Genomic DNA, 20,023 nt, shown 5'->3' with positions numbered 1-20,023 from the left:
GAAGTATCAATCAGTAGAGCAAGAAAGCAAGCACACAGGTGGTCCAAGACACATGCTTGCAATGTCACGTGTCTAGGGGGCTTTCTGAATTAAAGGAGCTGTTGTCCACTAGCAACTCTAAAGCACAGAGACACGTACAGATCTTTAAAGACTTTTTACACGAATTTAGAGATTGCCTGTTTAACACGCTGTAGATGGTAGAGGGACCCCTGGATGTTTCGAGGTGTACTCTCCAAAAACAATGAAAGTGCTTTGCCTATTCTAATTTCAAGACACCAAAGAAAGCATCGTCCTAGTAAACATTACGTGAGATCAGAGCTATAGCGCTTTAATGAGACTTTAACTCAATGGGCCTCATTACGACCCTGGCGCTAAGGGGTTAACGGTGCCGTAAAAGGCTGCGGCGCCATTAACCCCTTAGCGCCTAATTTTGAGGTCCCTTTGCAGTCCCTACTTTAACGGCTGGTCCAGGTGGTACCGTAACTACCGCCTTCCCCATTCCCATTGAGCCCTATGGGGCAGGAATGGGGAATGGGGAAGGGCCAATGGTGCACGGGGAATTACCGCCCCGCCAACCTTGGAATGGGGTGGTAATTCCCCATTGCTCCATGGCGGAATCGTTACAATACCGGCAGCAACCATGGTGCTAATTGCGTCATTGGTTACCGCCGGTGTTGTAATGAGGGCCAATATCCAGTTTGTCAGTGCCATACTTTGCACATGTATGCATGCATGGGTTTGTATTATTCAATGCTCCAGAGTCTCTCCCCCATAACACCCAGCAGTGTCTCATAACTAATGAACGCATCCCCTATAACTCGTCAGAAAGGGCCAAACCTATCTATGCTCACTCAGCAGTGCCGATTGGCTACCTGAGAGTCAATCAGTTGGGTGAAACTCATGACAGGTTGCGTAGTCATGCACTGCTACGCTCCAAGCAACAAAGCTAAGGTGGCATAAGGAAGAGTGTAGAATACTTGAAATATTTTCAGAAGATGGAGGGTGGCTTTGGAATTCTGACAGAGAGTGTGGCTCTGCACGCATCCAGTGACGCAGGTGGGCACCACATTAGGACACTGACACACTTCATTATGGTATTCTGCGCCGAGTACCAGGTGAAATAACCCTCAAGTGGGTGATGCAGCAGAGAGAGCCCACACAGGTAAACAGGCCCAAGTGCAGTGTCTCTGGTCCTGGACATTCCGGAGACGTCTGCAAGCACTTATATGTGCACAAGTCCGCATTCTTGGAATTATTAGAATGAAATATTAGCACTCACCAGCCTTCTCCTTTTCAGAAGTACCAGGAGTAACCTGAAAAATAAAAGGAATCAATGATCATAATGTCCTTCACATTTGGGTGTTATTAGCTTTAGGCAAAGCAGGACTTGGCTAAGATAAAATATCACAGGAAATTGAAGGCCTCATATTGCATGTGTTGTGGCAGTGAACAATATACATCGTGCGTTGTTTTTAATGTGAACATTTCATTTCTGATTTCTGAGGGAAGTAAAGGAAGTAAAGGAAGAGGCCACCGGTGACATAAAGGCTTGCACATACGCCCCCATACCCCACCCTCAAAGTCACCAGTAAAGCTCCATTAAAATGACTCACCTGACATTAACCGGCCTGGCTTTTTTTTGGATGATTTTGTTGAACCAAGGTATCAGATCATCAAAAACATGTATCTTCAGCAGTGAACACAGGCGTCTGAGATGATGGACAGGCTTCATTATAAAAGGGATCAGTTCGTTGGATTTGATACACAGACATAAAGTCTGACTGCATATTTTCGCAATGGCTTTCTTCCATATGAGCTCTCCCCCAGGCATGATCAGTTGCCCATAATGGGTGAGGCCTACCATGGCTCCGGGGCCTAAGGCTTAGGCCACTCAATTCAGGCTCTGTTCTGGTTCCTAGTCAGAGACTCCTGGAGGTGTTAGTCAGGGACTTTTAGTCAGGGATAGTTAGAGGGGCTGGAGAGGGTGGTGTGTCAAAGGAAGCCCAATGGGCGGCGATGGGAAGCCATCATTTGTTGCATCCTTGGCATATTTCAAATCGTTTCCTAATAAATTAAAGGAAAGGCTGTGGCCCACACAACTGGGGCTATACTGTTCAGATGGGGCAGACAGGACACATGCTTTTCTGTTGCTGTCATGCTTTCTTTGAATTATTCAATTGCCATGTTGTTTGGCTTTTCCGTAGTTTGTTTTACTATCTATGTAAAATGCTCTGAGGTTGGTGAACATGACTCTCTAAAAAGAACAAAAAGCACCAAAGCTATGAACAGGAAAGACCAAGCTCCTCCCTGCAATTGCATTAGCGGTTCACAGCCTTCAATGGGTCCTGTATCTCCTCCAGGTCACCCGGGGCACGTGCCCAGCTATGGGGAGCCAGCAGTGAGGAGAGTTTGCACCTGTGGTCTTACCGGAAATTGATCGAGTGTGACGTGTGCCCAGGTCTTGTATATTCATTGACGCTGGAGTCTTAAACAACGATCCCACACAAAGTGTCTTGCAACTTCGGGTGGTCTGAAAACATACGCGAATTTCTTATGGTACATTTGCACACTACCAAATGTTTTTTTGAAGATGCACAGTCATATTAGTATATGAGCAAATGCTGTTTGCACATGCAAGATCACATAGGTGACAGAGCAAATACAGAAAAAGGCGTGTTTGCACTGCCACTTATCTAGTTGCACATAGGCAGACAGTGCTTGCACACTTGCAAATCTCGTGTAATACCACCCATTGCGGTAAAAGAAAAGCCCTGGCAAACATATGTCCATGTTTACATTTGAGCAGTGCTTAAGTCCACTGTTTTTGGCATCTCAATAGTCAACCTACAAGACTTGCCTAGCCACTCCCACAGCAACTCTCTTGGTCTCATGTCCATGTCCCCCACCTTAGTCTCCTCTGCCGCCACAGTTGACTCCTTCTCCTCCAATTATTGCTCGCTTCTTCACTTCACTATCTCTATTACCCCTTCACTCTAGCTCTCTCCTGCCATATGTGTCACAAAACACAAATTCAAGCCTGACAGTCTAGGCCCCTACATTGGCCAGGCCAAAGTCTCACTTAAAGCTCTTTCTGTTCCGTTTCCTTGCTCTACTGAACTCTCTATTATTGTATTCAGCTCTCCACTGGCCGCCTCCTTCAATGATCACAACCCTGCCTGCTCTTTTACCCCCTCTGGCCCAGAGCCTCAACCATCTAACCAGACATTGTTGCTTATGCTGCTGCAGCAAAATAAATTCGGACTCTCCTCATTGCCTACAAAGATGCTCTTCTCACCTCAGCACCGCTCTTGATGCAGCTACATCATCCTATTATAGTAATCTCATGACCTCTCTCTGCTTGCACCCTGAAAAAGTATCCCTCAAAGCCATACCTCCCCCCTAAGAACCACTGCAGATCCTCGGACCTCCTAGCTTTTGATTATGCCTACCCACGTCTCTGCCAAAATCACTAAAGTATGTGAAACCTTTCTACCTCTCCTGACACCCCTCACTTTTCAGGCCTCTCCCATCCTACCACATTCTCCTTTCTATCCAACTTCTCCCCACCTCCCCATAGTATACTCCCACACTGTACTCTTCCAGACCCTCCTACACTCTAACTGGCCCCTTTTCTGCCACAGGGAATTTGCACCTGTCACCTCTGCTCATCCCTCCATCTTATTCAAGCTCTCTTTCTCAACTGGAATCTTCCCCACCTGTTATATAACAGCCACAGTCTTACATCTTCTTAAGAAACCCAGGGTAAACTCCAACAAACCCCTCATTGTACAGACCTGTCTCTATCGTACTCCACCATTGAATAACTCTTGAGAGGGTTGTCGTTAACCAGATCATAAGTTATCTTGAGACACACTTTCTCTCTACCCCCTTCAATCTTCAAAGATGAAGGATTCACATTTCCATTGATGGAAGTGACTACAACATGGGAAATTCTGTAAGGACTCAATCATCTATTGCCCATCCAGGGTTGAACATCCAAGATCTCTACCTAACCAGGAGATTTGCTAATCTTGCTACCACTTATTGTGCATTGCTTCAGGATTATGTGAAGTCTTGATTCCACCACTAGCCATCCCATTGGTCACATAGACACCGGAATTGACATATTACCTTGATAAAGACCCAGGAGGGTTGAAACACGTGTCGGCTTGAAATATAATGAAATCACTTTTTCTTTGATACAACGACTAATGTCTGATTTCTTTGACATGCTAATAGATTTATAATGTGCTAAATAAATTACACAGCACTGTTGTGATTAGGGTAATATCCCACTCCATTGTCCACTTCTAATTTCATAGTACACCTGCTGAGTTTGTGAAATCATTTCCTTCTTTGACTTTAACTATGACTTCGCTATTGACTTCACTGGTGATACTCAGATGACCTTTTTTCCACTCCTTCACTCATGCAATCTCCGAACACATAACCAGTAGCCTAACTGCCATCAATCACTGCAGGACCCTATGCTGCTCATTCTCAGTTCATCAAACACACACAAGTTGTCTTTCTCTTAGACGGCATCGGGATTCTCTTTGATAACAACCTAAACTCTTCCAGTTTATTATGGCCACTTCCATCACAGCCTAAACATTACAAAAAGCTGTCCGCACTTCATGTATCACACAAGCAAGACCTTAATATCCACACTAGTGTTAGCAAGATCTACTAATGTGCAATCATACTTCTTGGTCTTCCACTTTACTCCTTTGCTCCCCTTAACAAAGTGGTCAACTTTGCAACATGACTCTCTTCAACCTATTCAGATCCTCCCCTACATCTTCAGACCACCAAAAAGGTGGATAGCTCTCCATTCTAAAGGAGTCTCCCTTCAAGTTCCTGCTCCCCGTATTTAGATCCATCAATGGTCTTTCCCCCATTACTTCATAGAGTTCTTCTGAATGCTCTCTACTCCTCAGACACTCTGCACTACATCTCTCTGTGACCTGTCACCCAGAGGCCCCACGCTTCACCTTGCTTTTGCTTCTTCTCCCTATTTGCCCAAATATACTGGAATGCTCTGTGCTCAGTCCATCAGATCCATCCCTTTGGTGGAAATATTTAAATCAAGGCTCAAACTCAAGAAGGAAGGATACCTCCTTACCCACCCTCATTAATAACATAACTCACTGCCAGTGGCCTCCTGGCAGGTTTACAGCCATCAGGACTTTTCTATGTACATTGTTACTATGTAAATACCAGCCACAGACACTGTATATAATGAATATTTATGATTTTTAATATTGTCTTCACCCCTGGCTATTTTCACTGGAACAACATCTTAAACTAGTCCATCGCATTCAATACAACCCTTTATTTTTGTAGTTGCAACTTGCCTAAAGAATGTCTCTGTAATAACACCCGTGTCCATCGGTAAGCACACATAAACATACAAATAGAGTCCCTGGGGTCCAAATGGACCCCGTTTTGTGCTATATGCACGCATTGGTGTACGCTTTGTGTTCTTGTTTCCTACTCATCTACTCCAGCACTTGCTCCACAATGTATCCAGTATGCAAACAAGCTTAACCGATCATAGAGTTGGCCCCCCTCCCTCCGCCTCCGGAGAATGTTTATATAAAATGGTACCGTTTATAGAGTTACAATACATTATCATGTATCTGTCGTTAATAAATAAGCAAGGATAGGCTTGTGGGAGCTCCAGGTATAATTTCTAATCACATAAATTACTGGTTTAGCCAAAGCTGCTGTTTCTGAGGCCAGAACTAGATATACTCCAATGGCTGCCACAGACAGAAAAAGAAGCAAGATGGGAGAAAGAGAGAAAGAAACAAGACGGAAGAAAGAAACAGAAAGTGAGCAAGAGAGCAACACGAAGGTAGCAGCAAGCAGCAAAGGATAATTAGGGCAACCTCAACGAAATTTAAGGCAGCATTGAGGGAATGATTTAGCTTGACAATGGGGCAGAGAAGATGCAGAGAAACCTTAATGTTGGTAAGTACATTTACATTTAGGTTCACCACACAGTAACATGGGCCTCATTACGAACTTGCCGGTCCGGATACAATGGTACCGGTAAGCATGCCATTGTATCCGGACCGGCAAACTCTGAGTTGTGCTCGCTGTGCCTTTCCTTCTGCCAGGTCTGACCTGGCCGAAAGAAAGGCACCCGCGAGCCCAGCATGTCGGATGGACCGGCACCATTATAATGACCCGATATTTTCCCATTTCTGGGCACCGGAAAAAAAATCATACCGGCGGCCGCCGTGCCTACAGGCACGGCTACCGCCAGCCTCGTAACGAGACCCTTTGTCTGTTTACAGCACACCTTTCAATACTTTCACAGCAGTACATTGCACCATGAAATGGGGGGACAAGACAGAATACATTTCAAGGGCTTGACCTGAAAGGAATAATCTGTCCAACTAAATCTTTAGCTATGTTTCCTGAAGGTGCATGCCGAGATTTCAGTAACAAAGTGATCATCCTTTGAATTTTAGAGGTCAAAGCCATGCATAAGTTAAAAAAAAAAAAATCTTAATGTCTGAAATAGACCAGGTTCAAGAAGGTAAGCATTTAAAGTGTTGAAATTAAGTGTATTTGCAACTGATATTTTATTAACATTTTAATATCCTAAACACCAAAAGAGACATAAATAACTATTATAAATAACGTCTCACAATCTCCTGGTTATAAAATTAGCTGGCAAACATATGAGACGCTGCCAGTTTTCCACAGTAGCCACTAATGTGGATTTCCATCATTATCCGTTCAAGTGGTCATCTAAAGCATTAAAATATTTAGGTGTAAAATAAAATGTGGGTTTTCAAAACATAATTATAATAATGTATCGCCCATATGGAAATCAATTGTTGCTGATCTAGATTGATTGACTAATCTGTAGTTCTCAATGTGTAGCAAAATAGAAATGATCAAAATTATTATTGCACCCAAATTAAATTATATATTTAATATTATGCCATTTCAATTAGCAAGAGCATTATTACTATTACAATTACTATAGAGATTAAGTCGTTGGGAGGAATCATGAATCCTAGAATAAATATAAATAAGCTATATGAAGCATGACATCAAGGGTTGAAATGGGCAAATAGATGTATATACTCCAGTCTTTCCTATTTCTCCTTACTCGTCAACATGCCAAAGATCCAATTACAAACCAAACAGGTTTATTATTGAAAACGCAAGCTAATTATTTAGGACAAGATTACTCATTACCATATGAGAAAAAGACAAGCAACAGGAAATAATCCAATATTAGAGATTGCTATGTACATCTGGACAAACGTCTGCAGAGATTTACTTATCAATCCCTCCGTAGACCTAGAAGCCTCTATCTGGAACACGTCTACACTGAAAATAACTGGTAATCCATTATTTTTGTCTGATTGGAATTCTTTGGAATAAAATAAATGCAAGATATATAGGATTGTATGAAGTTCAATCTTTTAATATCTTGTAAAGGTGCTGTGCACTACAATAAAAACATGCATGTTACGTTACTGGGATTTATACCTATACACTGCTGCCCTCTTCATGTTCCCTAGGTGCTATTACTTGCAGGGAAAATATGGGTTAGACGTAAAATATTAAAAAGAGAGTCAATATATTTTCAATAAAGCAAAGAATTGCCTCTCTATTTCATATCACTGCTCTCATTGTCTTGCGTTCTCTGTGCAACTGAGAGCCTGCTAGATAAGCAGAAGAGATGGTGCATTTGGTCAATGCCATTCCCTTAGGAGTTAAATCCCCTCACTCACCAGCCAACTCTGTTCTGGTTATTTTGCAGGCTCTAAGTCACACAGAAAGAGCAAGAAATGATTCTGTGTAGTTTGCTTTCAACTCTCGCTCTCCCCCGGGCCACATTATCAATGCAATGCAAGTTGAAGCCTTATTGTTGGTGTTGTGGCCCCCCAATCATACATTTGTAGCATTCCAACCATCACATCTTGTACCATGTACAGCAAATGCATTTCAGATTTGTAACTTTAAAATGCAGTCATTTTGGATTTTCATGATAATTGTTTCTTTTAATTAATTTTCATTTTTTATAAAACATTGTTTCATTGAAGGTTCATTGTAAGTAGTGAATATGATATTATTATAATGCATTACAAGTGATATTAAATCACTGATATTTTTGTGTTGTGAAAAGAATTCATAAGATTGTATTTATAATTTGAAATTATATTTGAAATTGCTGTCAGAGACCACTTAGCAAAGTTAACTTGGAACAAAAAAAGTCGATGCTAACATCTCAAAAGAGGGAAACACCATTATTAAAACATTGGCTGAAAACAAAGAGTGGGTAAATAAACCATCCAACAAAGGAGGCAACACTATCCACTGGAGTCACAAAAATGTATTGGGGAGGCATATAAACAGTTGAGGGATGGGTCCTGCTATAATAAACTCAGATCGGATCCCACTGAAAAGTATAACACACAATAAAAGGCCAGACTAACACCCTGGCATAATGTGGGTCTTATAAATAAGGAGTTGAACTTTCTGCATGAGAAACATCCCACAATTCTGGTATGCGACCTCTTACCCAAAGTACATAAGAATAAAGAAAGTCCACCATGTAGGAGAATTGTTAATTCTATCGGTTCCCTCACCGAACCAATTTCTAGTTATGTGGATATTTTTGTTGCCTTTCGCATCCAGTTTACCCTCACATGTCACAGACACAGGTGATGTCCTTAATAAACTCATGGACATTCCATGAGAATGAGACTACCTCTGAGTAACATTAGACATTACATCTTTGTAGACTGCAATTTGCCATGATGAGAGTCTTATTGCTTCAAAGTTCTTTCTGAGAAAACAATCAGCAGCATTTACCCAACTTACAGAAATGTTATTAGAGAAGATCGTATGTATATTGACAGATACATTTTTTTGTTTATCATACCTTTATTTACAGAAACGTGGAACTGCCATGGGCATCAAATGTGCTCTCCTTATGCTAATTTACGTATGGGCTAATTGGAGGAGACTTTTACTTTTCAAACTGAAAACAATCCATGGAATAGCAATAGAATCCTATGGCTAAAATAAAGCAATTATTTATTTATATTGTGAATGGCGATGTACCCTCCTGAAAGAATTTCATCTGTTATGTTAACAACAACAATTTGAATCTGAAATGCAGTCCAAATTATAGTAACAAAATGCAAGTATACATACTAAGATTCACCGTAAAGCAACAGCTGATAGTTCAATTTTAGAAGCTTCCGTTTGTTATCCTCCACACAATATCTGCAACATCTCTTATTTTGAATTTTATGAGTAAGAAGGAATTGCTCCCAAGATAGCAATTTTGCTGCGACATGTGTGGATATGTGTTTCCGTTTCATTAAAAGAGGTTATTCCAAGCAGGTTTTGCAGAAAGCGTTTTGGAAAACTGAGAATAAAACAAGGCTGGAATAACTTAATACCAAATATAAGTTTGACCAGAAATGCATTAGATTCATCACCATCTACAGGTTACAGACCAATGAGATTCGTAAGGGTATAGGAAGACATTGGCACTGATTTCACAGAGACACCAAATTTTAAACCCATTGTAAGTGATGTAATGCAGCTTAGTCTTGGACATGGGAAGAACCTAGAAGAGCTTCTAACTCATAGTCTCTATCCTCCACCGATGCACAATGATTGGTCGAAATGGACTAGTGGTTCTTTTCCTCGTGGTCCTCTTCTATTTGTACTAAGATTGTGGACACCAACACATGTGAAATAAGTGGAATTAACTGGATACATTACATTAGGGATCATGTCAACTGTAATTCCAGCCATGTGGTGTATGGTCTAATATGTACATGTCCAAAGCTATATATTGACAGTGCGATCAGAAAGGTAAACATGCACGTATTGGAACGCATTAACTTCATTAAATAAAGTAGATAAGAACTACCCTGGTAGTTATACACTTCAGGAAGAACATGAAGTGATAGCATTTCTTTGATATAGGTTGCTTTAAGCATAGTAAAACCAAGCCCATGTGGTGAAGATAGAGAATCACACTTAAGAAACTTGAAACAAGATTAATTTTATGGTGTAATAGTAAAGTTCCATTTGGCCTCAACATGACTGAGGGCTATTCTGCCTTTCTGTAAAGTCATATTGCCTTCATGTACCACCCTGATAACCTCCTTCACATACCTGCCCATATAACTCTAAAACAAATGCGTTTGTTATGATACAAATATCACTTCACTGTTATTTATTTTGTGTACATCTTTTTGATATTGCAGTCAGAGTCATTATAAGTTTCATCAAATGAGTAAACATTTTGTATTTTGTCTATATTCTCTTAATGTGCAGAAATGTGACATTGACCTTTACATAATATTTTCTCTTGTAAGACACTTTGCAATTTCTTGCACAATTTTTATATATAAATGATCCTATTGTTCCATTGTAGTGCCAAATAAGAAGAATAAGTGCATGATAACGAGGCTCAATATAGGCAATGGAGTCAATATGACATTTTATTGGATATTTTTTTTATCGGCTACTGTTTCACACTTTATTTCTAGTTTGCACATCACATCACATCATTATTATGTATCTGCATGTATGGGACATATAGGATAAAGAGATGTATGTTAGTAGAATATTTTGTGGGTTTGCACATTTGAGCTACTAGTAATGTATTAAATATTCTTCATAGTATATAATGATCATCCTTTTCCCCTCAACAGTACCAGAGACACGATGATCGACTGCTGGCTCACAGAGAGCCTCCCCCATCACCATGAGGCTCAGGTGCACATTTGGGACATGCAGCATTGTTCAGATAGGCCTCACGTGGGCTGCAAAGTTGTGGGATGCTAATATTGATTGCATAGAGCGCCTGGACTGCAACATAAGGATTGAATAGCAGTAGTTCTGAAATTCTGTGAGCGTGCTGCTGTTTTAAATCAGTATTACCAAAAAAAAAATAAGATTGCTGCCCTATAACAAAGCAGCTCAGCCATCCCCTTGATGCAACCTGATGCTGCTGTGATTGGCTCGTGACCCACAAAATTCAGCCAATCAGGGAGCTGGCAAGCCAACGCTGCCCCACGTTCCAAAGGCCCACTCCTACAATGCGGCGGCCCCTGGGTACACCCTGCTCCGAAATGAACTTGGCTCCTGGACCTCCTCACACCCTTGTGGATCGCTTGAGTGATGGCTGAACTTTTCTACTGCCTCCTCCTCTAACACCGGAACCTCTTAACTGTTGGCTATATCACTCTGCCGCTCTACCTCTCCTTCCTACTCTACATCTCGCACTGCACTTATGTTCTTTTAAAATAAATGTTGGTGTGTCTTTTACATCACTGCATCAATTTTGCATTGCATTGTTCTCTGTTTAAATTAGAATCTAGGTGGTTTGTGCCTTTAACACCACCACATCCATTTTGCATTGGATTTTGCTCTGTTTAAATTTGCATCTAGGTGGTTTGTGCCTTTTACATCACTGCGCCCTTTTTACTTTGCATTGAGCTATGTTTAAATTCAAATGTAGGTGGTTTGTGCCTTTTACATCACTGCATCCATTTATTTTGCATTGCATTGTGCTCTGTTCAAACTCAATTCTAGGTGGTTTGTGCCTTTTACATCACTGCATCCATTTTGCATTGCATTGTGCTCTGTTTAAATTCAATTCTAGGTGTTGTGTGCTTTTTACATCACTGCATCCTCTTTGCTTTGCATTGTGCTCTGTCTAAATTTGAATCTAGGTGGTTTGTGCCTTTTACATCACTGCATTCATTCTGCATTGCATTGTGCTCTGGTTAAAATCGTTTTTGAGGTTGTGCTTTTTACATCTTGCACACTTTTTATGCACTGTGCCTTTTTGCAAACATTCCTGGCCCCCCACCTATTGTTCTGCAGTTGGTCCTCCTTATCTACTAGACCCCCGTTTCTACTTCCTCTTTACATCTGCAGTCACTTTCATTCTCTGTGCCTAGTGTGCCTCTCCCTGCCACCTTTCCCCACCTCCACTCCTAAGGCATGTCTCATTCACTTATCACTATCAGAAACACTGTCAGGCATGTGTGATGGACTCGTTGCCTTGTTCCTCTTACCCTCCCCCTCTCCTCTTTTTATGTACAGTCTTGCATTATTGAAACGACTGTCAGGCATGTACAATAATTATGGCATATGTTGTAATCAGTTTGTAGTCCTCTTTGTTCTCAGTTGTACCTTCAAATACATAGCACTTTCCCATTGTGAATGTTCAATGCCTCTTATGAATGTCAATTCTGTTTGGTTATCTACTCTCTCTCCTTAAGTTGAAGCTCTTTTAAATGCTTTTTGAGTGTATAGGCGCTATATAAATGACAATAAATACATACATTTTACTATATTCTAGGTTAGTAGGAGTAAAGTGATATAAACATTATGCATGTTTTTTAGACTGACAATTGCCTTTAAGGCTTTTATTCATCCATTTGAATATATCAATATAAGTTAATTCACCCACAATTGTCTGATTTTATACTTGCTCTCAGTTTGGATTGATGGTAGCAAATGAACAACAACCACTATGGTAGACATTGTTTGGTGTTCTGCTCCCAAAAACATACATATTTTCTCTACGAGTTTCCCGTGAAAATTAGGTAATATGTTTGCATGGATTACACCCTCTGCTTAGGCCTTTTATACTAAAAATATTTCAGCAGAATGTTCAGCACCTTAATGCTCTGATTTTGCACTTTGTTCTGCACTTTGTCCTTTATTCCAAGCAATCAAGTTTTCATGTAAAGTGTAAGCAATATGGATTCCTGAAGAAGTTAAGTAATTTGCCGTGAATTTTTTTTACTCTGTCTGCCCTCTTTCTATGATGGCATAGAAAAAAGAAAAACAGAGAAAATGCATTTAACTGTTGTCCTTTTTTCATGTCGATTTGACTGTAACCATTGCTAAGTTGAGGAGGCAGCGAAACGATGGTCTGTTCAGCAGGATGATTAAATAAACGTACCTGGAAACATGTGTGTTTGCATCGGTTCTCTACCCTTTATTTTCAATGCAGGATGAATTGCCACTGTCCGACATTCCATTTTTGCTGCACACTTTTCCTGGTTTTGACATAATATGTCTACATATGAAGAAAAGGGAAAGTGAATCCTTCTTTCCCGAAGGGGATAGCACACAACGGAATAACGTTGAACGCCAGTCAATGACTTCTTCCCAATGAAACACCAACAAAATGATCGTGCAATCCTTAAAGTGTCCAGTTTATTTTAGCATTTGCTAACAGCTAAAAACACAGTACAGCGCGTTTCGCAGGACCCTTGCTGTCTGGTCACGTACAAACCTATATATATATATATATATATATATATATATACATATATATATATATATATATATATATTATAGGGTAGCAATAGCTATTATTAATAACTAAAATTCATTGAATTATGGTACGTACATGTTTATTTGCATATTTTGAATTTCCTTTTTCTAGGTCATTATTTTGTGCTTAACTTTCTGAGAGGGTGAATATATAAATATTATTTCTTCATAATTCTGTTTATATATGTATTCACTGCTGACAGAGATTACAGCCCTGATGAAGGAGCATTAAGTCTCAGAAATACATTGGCAATAATAATAATAATAATAATAATAATCTTTCGGATACATGAACTCAGCCATTTTGGCCTATTCTTCTATTTTGACCAGTGAAAATGTTTTAAGAATCTTTCAAAGAGGATTTCTATACATCATATTACTAACAAGTATAATTCATTGAAATGATCCGGCTTAAGGAAAATTGCAACATAATTGAACATTCTTAGCACTATTATGCGGCTGTGGTACAACTTTGAGAGCGACTGTTTAGCTGAGTTTGCGTCAATCAGCTTTTCTTTTTGTTTGTTCATATTGAGCTCAGGTGTCTCTGGGCTACATACAGTCTGCTCCTGTGAGACTACACCTAAACATTTTTCCATGTTTAGGAAAAATACATTTTTTTCACATTGCACAATTTTTTTAGATCGATTTTAGGTGGTGCCCACCTTTTCCACAATTTATGTTATTAATTGCACTTTGCACCTTGCAACATGTTTGATCATAGTTTAATAGGAGCTATGAGGCACAATGCCCATAATAGTAAATATGTGTAGGCTCAGCATAGGTTGTGGCTCTATGCATGCTGCAATATGGCGGATTTCAATGGCACAATATGTAACAGCAGGGTGCTCCTCTAGCAGATGGAAATGGAAAATGCACTCAACACACACATTCTCTGAATGTTAAATACTTCGGAAATGCTATTGTTCACACAATCCAACGAAGCCCGTCAGGGTGAAACACGTTATTTTGGCTTTCTCTGTTCCCCCTTGTCCAGCGGAATGTAAATAAAGGACCAAGCACAAAGACCCATAGAGTCGGTGATGATTTTAAAAATAATGGATGAGTGCCGCCGGTATATATATATACACATTGTAGGGCAGCAATAGCCTCCCTATAGTTAAGCTCAGTTCGGGCTCCCATAGGAACCCCTTAAAATTCTATTATTAATAATCTTTGATTCGAGTAACGGATTTGGCCGAAATTTCGAAAGTAATTAGGGAAACGCAGGCCCCCAGACTGCAACATTTCATAAAGATTATTAAAAAATGAAAAAGTTATTAAGAAGGCACAAAAGGTTTTTTTCCCAAGTTGCGGCCTACTTCACGTTCATTTTCCCATGGACAAATAAGGTCATTTTTGGCCAAAGCGCACAGCGGAAACCACTGGATGGATCTGGACCAGGCCTGAAACAACTTGGGCACGAAACATTCAAAAGCCTGCTGATTGTAGTTTGGGGTTATTTTGTGCAGTAGTTATTTAAATATTTGACGGAGAAGGGGGTGCCCCTTCTTAAAACTAGATAGCTATATCTGTGGGATTTACCCAAAACTGTGTGTTTTTAGAAATGAAACAGCTGCCATAATGTGTTTCTCTCGATGTGAGAGATATTCGAGGTTTTCAGGTCAAAATACATGCAAATGCATCAGGCTAAAGGTGGGGGGGGCGGCTAGAGATCACCAAGTGAAATTTGGGAGTCTAGGGACTGAATTTGCAACACAATGTCTTCTGTAGCTGACATCTCAAAGCAAACTGCATCACAGAAACGTGTGTTGTGGGGGAAAGGCACAGGGTAGGGGAAGTGCGGATGACATCTGGGGAGTGTGGGATCTGGCACAGATGAGGAGGGCACTTTTTGAGGGCCTCGGGTGACAGGAAAGCACTGCGTGTGTTGTGGGGGGAAAGGAAAGGGCAGGGGAGGTGAGGAGGCCATCTGGGGAGTGAGGACACCTGCACAGATGAGGGGAACACTTGGTGAGGGCCTGGGGGCAAGAAACCACTTTTTTCCCAGCCGTTTTTCCCAGGGCTATGGCACGATAAACATCCAGGTCTTGCATCCATGCAGTAACCAGGACAGACTAAGCTTGGCTTCAAAGTGAGGAAGAGGCCACGCCCTCATGCCGTATTGGCTGATAAATGAGCCAAAGTTACAAGACAACTTAGAGAAATGGGCCATCCCTTTCCTTGCTTGGAAGCTAAGTTAAGCTTTGAAGCTAAGCAGGGTCAGTCCTGGTTACTGCATGGATGGGCAACAGAACAGGCATCCAAATTATTTTTTTTTAAACCGTGCTACTGTCAGTGCTTGGAAGTTTTGCAGTAATACAGTTTTTTTTGCCTTTTGCTGAATTGCATTCTAGTAATTGTAGTCTTTACAGTCAATACTAAAAAAGCTATTTTTACAGCTACAGTAGGTTTTCCATCCATGCAATAATCGGGACCAACCCTGCTTAGCTTCAAAGGGAGGAAGGGGCCAGCCCCCTAAGGCCATGTTGCCTGATAAATGAGCCGATGTTACAAGACCACTCAGAGCAACATGGCCTGAGAGGGCTGGATCCTTCCTAGCTTTGAAACAAAGCAGGGTTAATCTCGGCTACTGCATAGGTGGGAGACAGTCAACAGTCTCTAATGCTGTGTTTTTTCTTAGTTTTAAATATCTCATAACATACGACATTCACATTATTTTCTTTTAAACCATGCTGCAATCAGTCCTTGAAAGTTTTGCACTCAGAGACCATTTTTGGCCATACACACTGACCGTGGTTGAAGGCCAACCTTAATGCCGGTTACTGTTGTAAAGTAATTAGTGATGTCATCAGTGATGTGATTTGTGATGTCATCATTGTGGTCATAGGCTGCGCAACATGGGGGCGCAAAGTTACGGTGGTTTTAGCAGAATTTCATGGGCTTTGTTGCATTAAGTTCTCACCTTAACATCCATGCAACTAAAGTTTTTTCCTTGAATTTCAAGTTTGTTTTTTACAATGTATTGCTCATTTTAACATCCCTGCAACTAACATGTATTACTTGAATATAAAGGGTTTTGTTATTATTTACATAATTGACATTAATAATACAATTGGGCTAATGAAAACAATGTATCATGTGTAGAAAGCAAAATAAAAAGAAATTGTGTAGCCACATTCCCGCCAAATAAACCTGCTCTTATAAAACTTTGTTGCATATTTACTTAACTTTTCAAAGTGTTTACATTTATATGTACTGTTGATGAAGGGAAAGATATTAAGGTGTTGCAGTAACTGTGTACAAAGACAATACTCGATGTATCCTAAAATAAATCTTCACAATACTACTTGCCACATATATATGTACATATGGGTTTTTTCAAAAGATACTAAAAAAAGCCACCACATGAAAATTAAAAAAATAATTGAAACAATGACTAAAATGAACTTGCAAAACACCATCAATTGTACTACCTCACAGAAAACACAAAACAGCTAAGAGTACTGCATAGCTGAAAGCGCATTAAAATGACAACAAATACAATTAAATAAACCTTCAACTACACTAACATGAATACAAAAACTAAATGCCTGCATATAAATGTCATCGATTGAGAAATCTAATTTTGTGGATCCATGTTAGTGAATGTTAAAAAATACATTAAAAAATACTTGCCACACAATCAGAGCATAAGAAAACAATGATAATGAACACCGTCTGATAGTAGTGGTTCATATAACTAATGCACACAACACTGCAAATAAACCTTCAAAAAGAGGACTATATACTAATAAAACTACTAAAATCGATGACACATTTTCATTACAACCTATCACAGAGAGCTACACAAATAGAACAGTAACCATAACCAATAACAATCAAACTCACAGAAATCTTTTTTCCCCCACCCAGCATCTTTCATAGCCGCAGCTATTCGACACAGCTGCAGATCTTGCTTCGTAGCCATGGCTACACGTACATTTTTTTGAAAACTCAAAAACCATCTAAACCAACCTTCAAAAATTCAAATAAAAGGGAACACCTAAGCACATACAATAACACACACACACACATGAAATTCTGTGCTGTGTCATCCACATAACAATATGATTATTGCACAGAAAATGTATGGTTTAATAGACTCGGATATAAACATAAACATGCCTACAGGTACAACTAATAAAATTACAAAAAGCGTTGACGTATATACCAATATGCTTTTGTAGAGATGCAGTTATAGAAATGCCCCTTCATGGCTGTTTGCTGTTATCCGTGGCTATTTGAAAAAAACTATGATAGAAAAATGTATTTCCACTCCCCCAATCTCCAAACAAGTGTAGCTAACATGCCCACCAGCCCCCATCACTCCCCATGGACCTCTTCCACTTCCCTGGTCTCTCCCAATACCCCTCAGCACTCAATGAATTTATGATGCTACTCCCGCCAAAATGTCAGATAGCCCCGGCTACCACACATCCACAAACACACGACATGCCATTTGCTGGTATATAACTGTGGCTCCACAGGTCGCCACCTATACTCATGAATAGTAACCCAGTGCACTAGGTGGGCGTGGGATAGCCACAGGTAAGAAAAACCCAGCCGTTACTGTTGCTAGGAACCATCCTCAATACAGCAATCACTCCCCTTTTTTGTAAAGTCGCGGCTATAAGAATCTTTTTTTTTTAAATCAGATCACGGAATATAAAGTGGTTATTTAAAGTGGATGATGATAAGGTATACATAGTAGTTAGAATATAGAAGATTGGGGTTAGGTAGGGTGGATAAGCTTCAACAATAGGTAAAGGATGGGTTGGGAGCAAACAATGAGAGTATAGTGCATAGAGAGTTCTACAATCAGAAGGACAAAACTGCATAAAATGATAGCGTTTATACAAAATCAAAACCACAAAAAGAGGACTATATTTATTAACCAAAACACTAAAATGACAGACACAGTCTGGGTGTAAGCTATCACAGAATAACCACAGTAACATCAACCAATTACAAACACCAAAACACACACATCATACATACCATTGTCATACAGATTACTAGAAATTCAAACTAGGAATAATTTTCCGGGAAACAGATAAAGACTGCAAATATCATGGCTGGTTTGAAAACTGTGTGACTGATCGGAGACAGTTGGCTGCTTTGGTTACTGGCTTTTTGTGAGATACTAAATATTAACACGTACCTAGGTCTGAGAGATTTTATAAAATTAAATGGTTTGGATTTCAGGGAATGCGTTGGGTCCACGTTTTTCCAAAAATGTTCAGTCTGAGAATTATTAGTGCTTTTCGGCAACTTCGAATCTAGGTGTGCTTTTTAAATAACTGCATCCTCCATTTTGTGCTGTATTAGTGCTTATTGGCAATTTCAAACCAAGGTGTGCTTTGTATCCTGTGCAATGATTGTCTTCCTTTGCACACCTCCTAGTCTGTGCCTACCTGGCTGCTAGGCCACTTGTTGAATTCCCGTGCAGCTCACCTGTTTATCTCTCTCCCAACCCCCCTACTACCATGGCACTCTCCATCTCTCCTATCTATTAACGATTCTAACTGCTATTCTATCACTTATCCTACCTCTCTCATGAAGTCTTGAAGATAAAAGCTGAAAAGGCTCTGCTGGACTCTAATCCAGGCCTACCTATCACTGACACTAACATCAATGCCACTTCCAGACAGACTATTGCAGACATCCTCTTCACTCCCCTCTCCTGACATATGGACCACCCATCTGGTCCCTGCTGTTTCTCCTTTCTCTCCCTCACCCATTAATGGTGGAACTAGGTAGGAAGTACTCCTTGCATACTTCTCATCCTCTATATGTATCATTAATGTCTATCACAATGGCAATATCATGGCCCAAGGTTCTCAACTTACTCTTCCCCTTCCCGACTGTTGCCTGCCTTCTGTCTTAAACGTCCTCCCTTCTCCTGCTGCCCCTTCTTCCTCTCCTCTCACTACTCCACCAACACCAATGGGAGGACCATGCCCCAGTACACTCCCTTGGAAAACCTTCAAAGGTGGTAACCAGCTTCACTTAGCTACTCTGAATGCTTGCTCTGCTGTCAAACACTCCTCTGTCATCTGTCTCCTTGAAGATTTTGACCTGGACATCTAGCGCTTACCGAGACATGTTTCAATGCCAGTTCTGTCACTGCTCTTGACATTCTCCTTCCTGCGGGCTACAAAATCCTCTCCAAACATCAGACTCAACAAGGCTGGAGGAGGAGTGGCCCTGATCTTCCCTGAGTGTGGGCATGCTTCCATTATTCCTACCCAATCCTACTCCTCTTTTGAATGCTTGGGGTCCCACATACTCTCTCTATCACCCTTGCCACAATCTACAGACCCCCTGGTCCTATCTCCCTCTTCCTCTGTGAATGGACGACCTTGCCTCATCCCTTTCAACCTCTTCTTCCAAACTCCTCCTCTTTGGTGACTTCAACATCCCCCTTGACTCTCTTGAATCATCCACCTCAACTCTCTTGAATCATCCACCTCTCAGTTCCGAGCCCTCTGTGACTCCCTCTCTCTCACTATTCTTCCTTCCGGCCCGACTCACTCTGCCGGCCACACTCTTGATGCCCTCATCTCTGGTGACATCCCTATCACTAAGCAGTTGAACACGCCCTCTCCTGGTCTGAACACTCTCTCCTTTCCTCCCACCTGGGGCCCTTGGCCCTCTATCTGAG

The 20,023-nt window shown here is 40.7% G+C and overlaps 1 protein-coding gene across 1 annotated transcript in view; it reads right to left on the bottom strand.

Moving 5' to 3' along the window:
* Positions 1 to 1,268: 1,268 nt before the first annotated feature.
* Positions 1,269 to 20,023, bottom strand: part of LOC138515307 (rho GTPase-activating protein 7-like) — a 957,199-nt gene continuing 938,444 nt past the window's right edge. Inside the window, exon 5 of the mRNA XM_069630211.1 lies at positions 1,269 to 1,313. Coding sequence (XP_069486312.1) covers positions 1,269 to 1,313 — 45 coding nt within the window. The remainder of the gene's footprint in view (positions 1,314 to 20,023) is intronic.

The sequence above is a fragment of the Ambystoma mexicanum genome, chromosome 6q, assembly GCF_040938575.1.
Source record: "Ambystoma mexicanum isolate Mex_15411 chromosome 6q, UKY_AmexF1_1, whole genome shotgun sequence".
NCBI classification, from domain to species: Eukaryota; Metazoa; Chordata; class Amphibia; order Caudata; family Ambystomatidae; genus Ambystoma; species Ambystoma mexicanum.
Note: the sequence above shows the minus strand (reverse complement) of the source record. Positions and strands in the feature narration are given on the sequence as shown.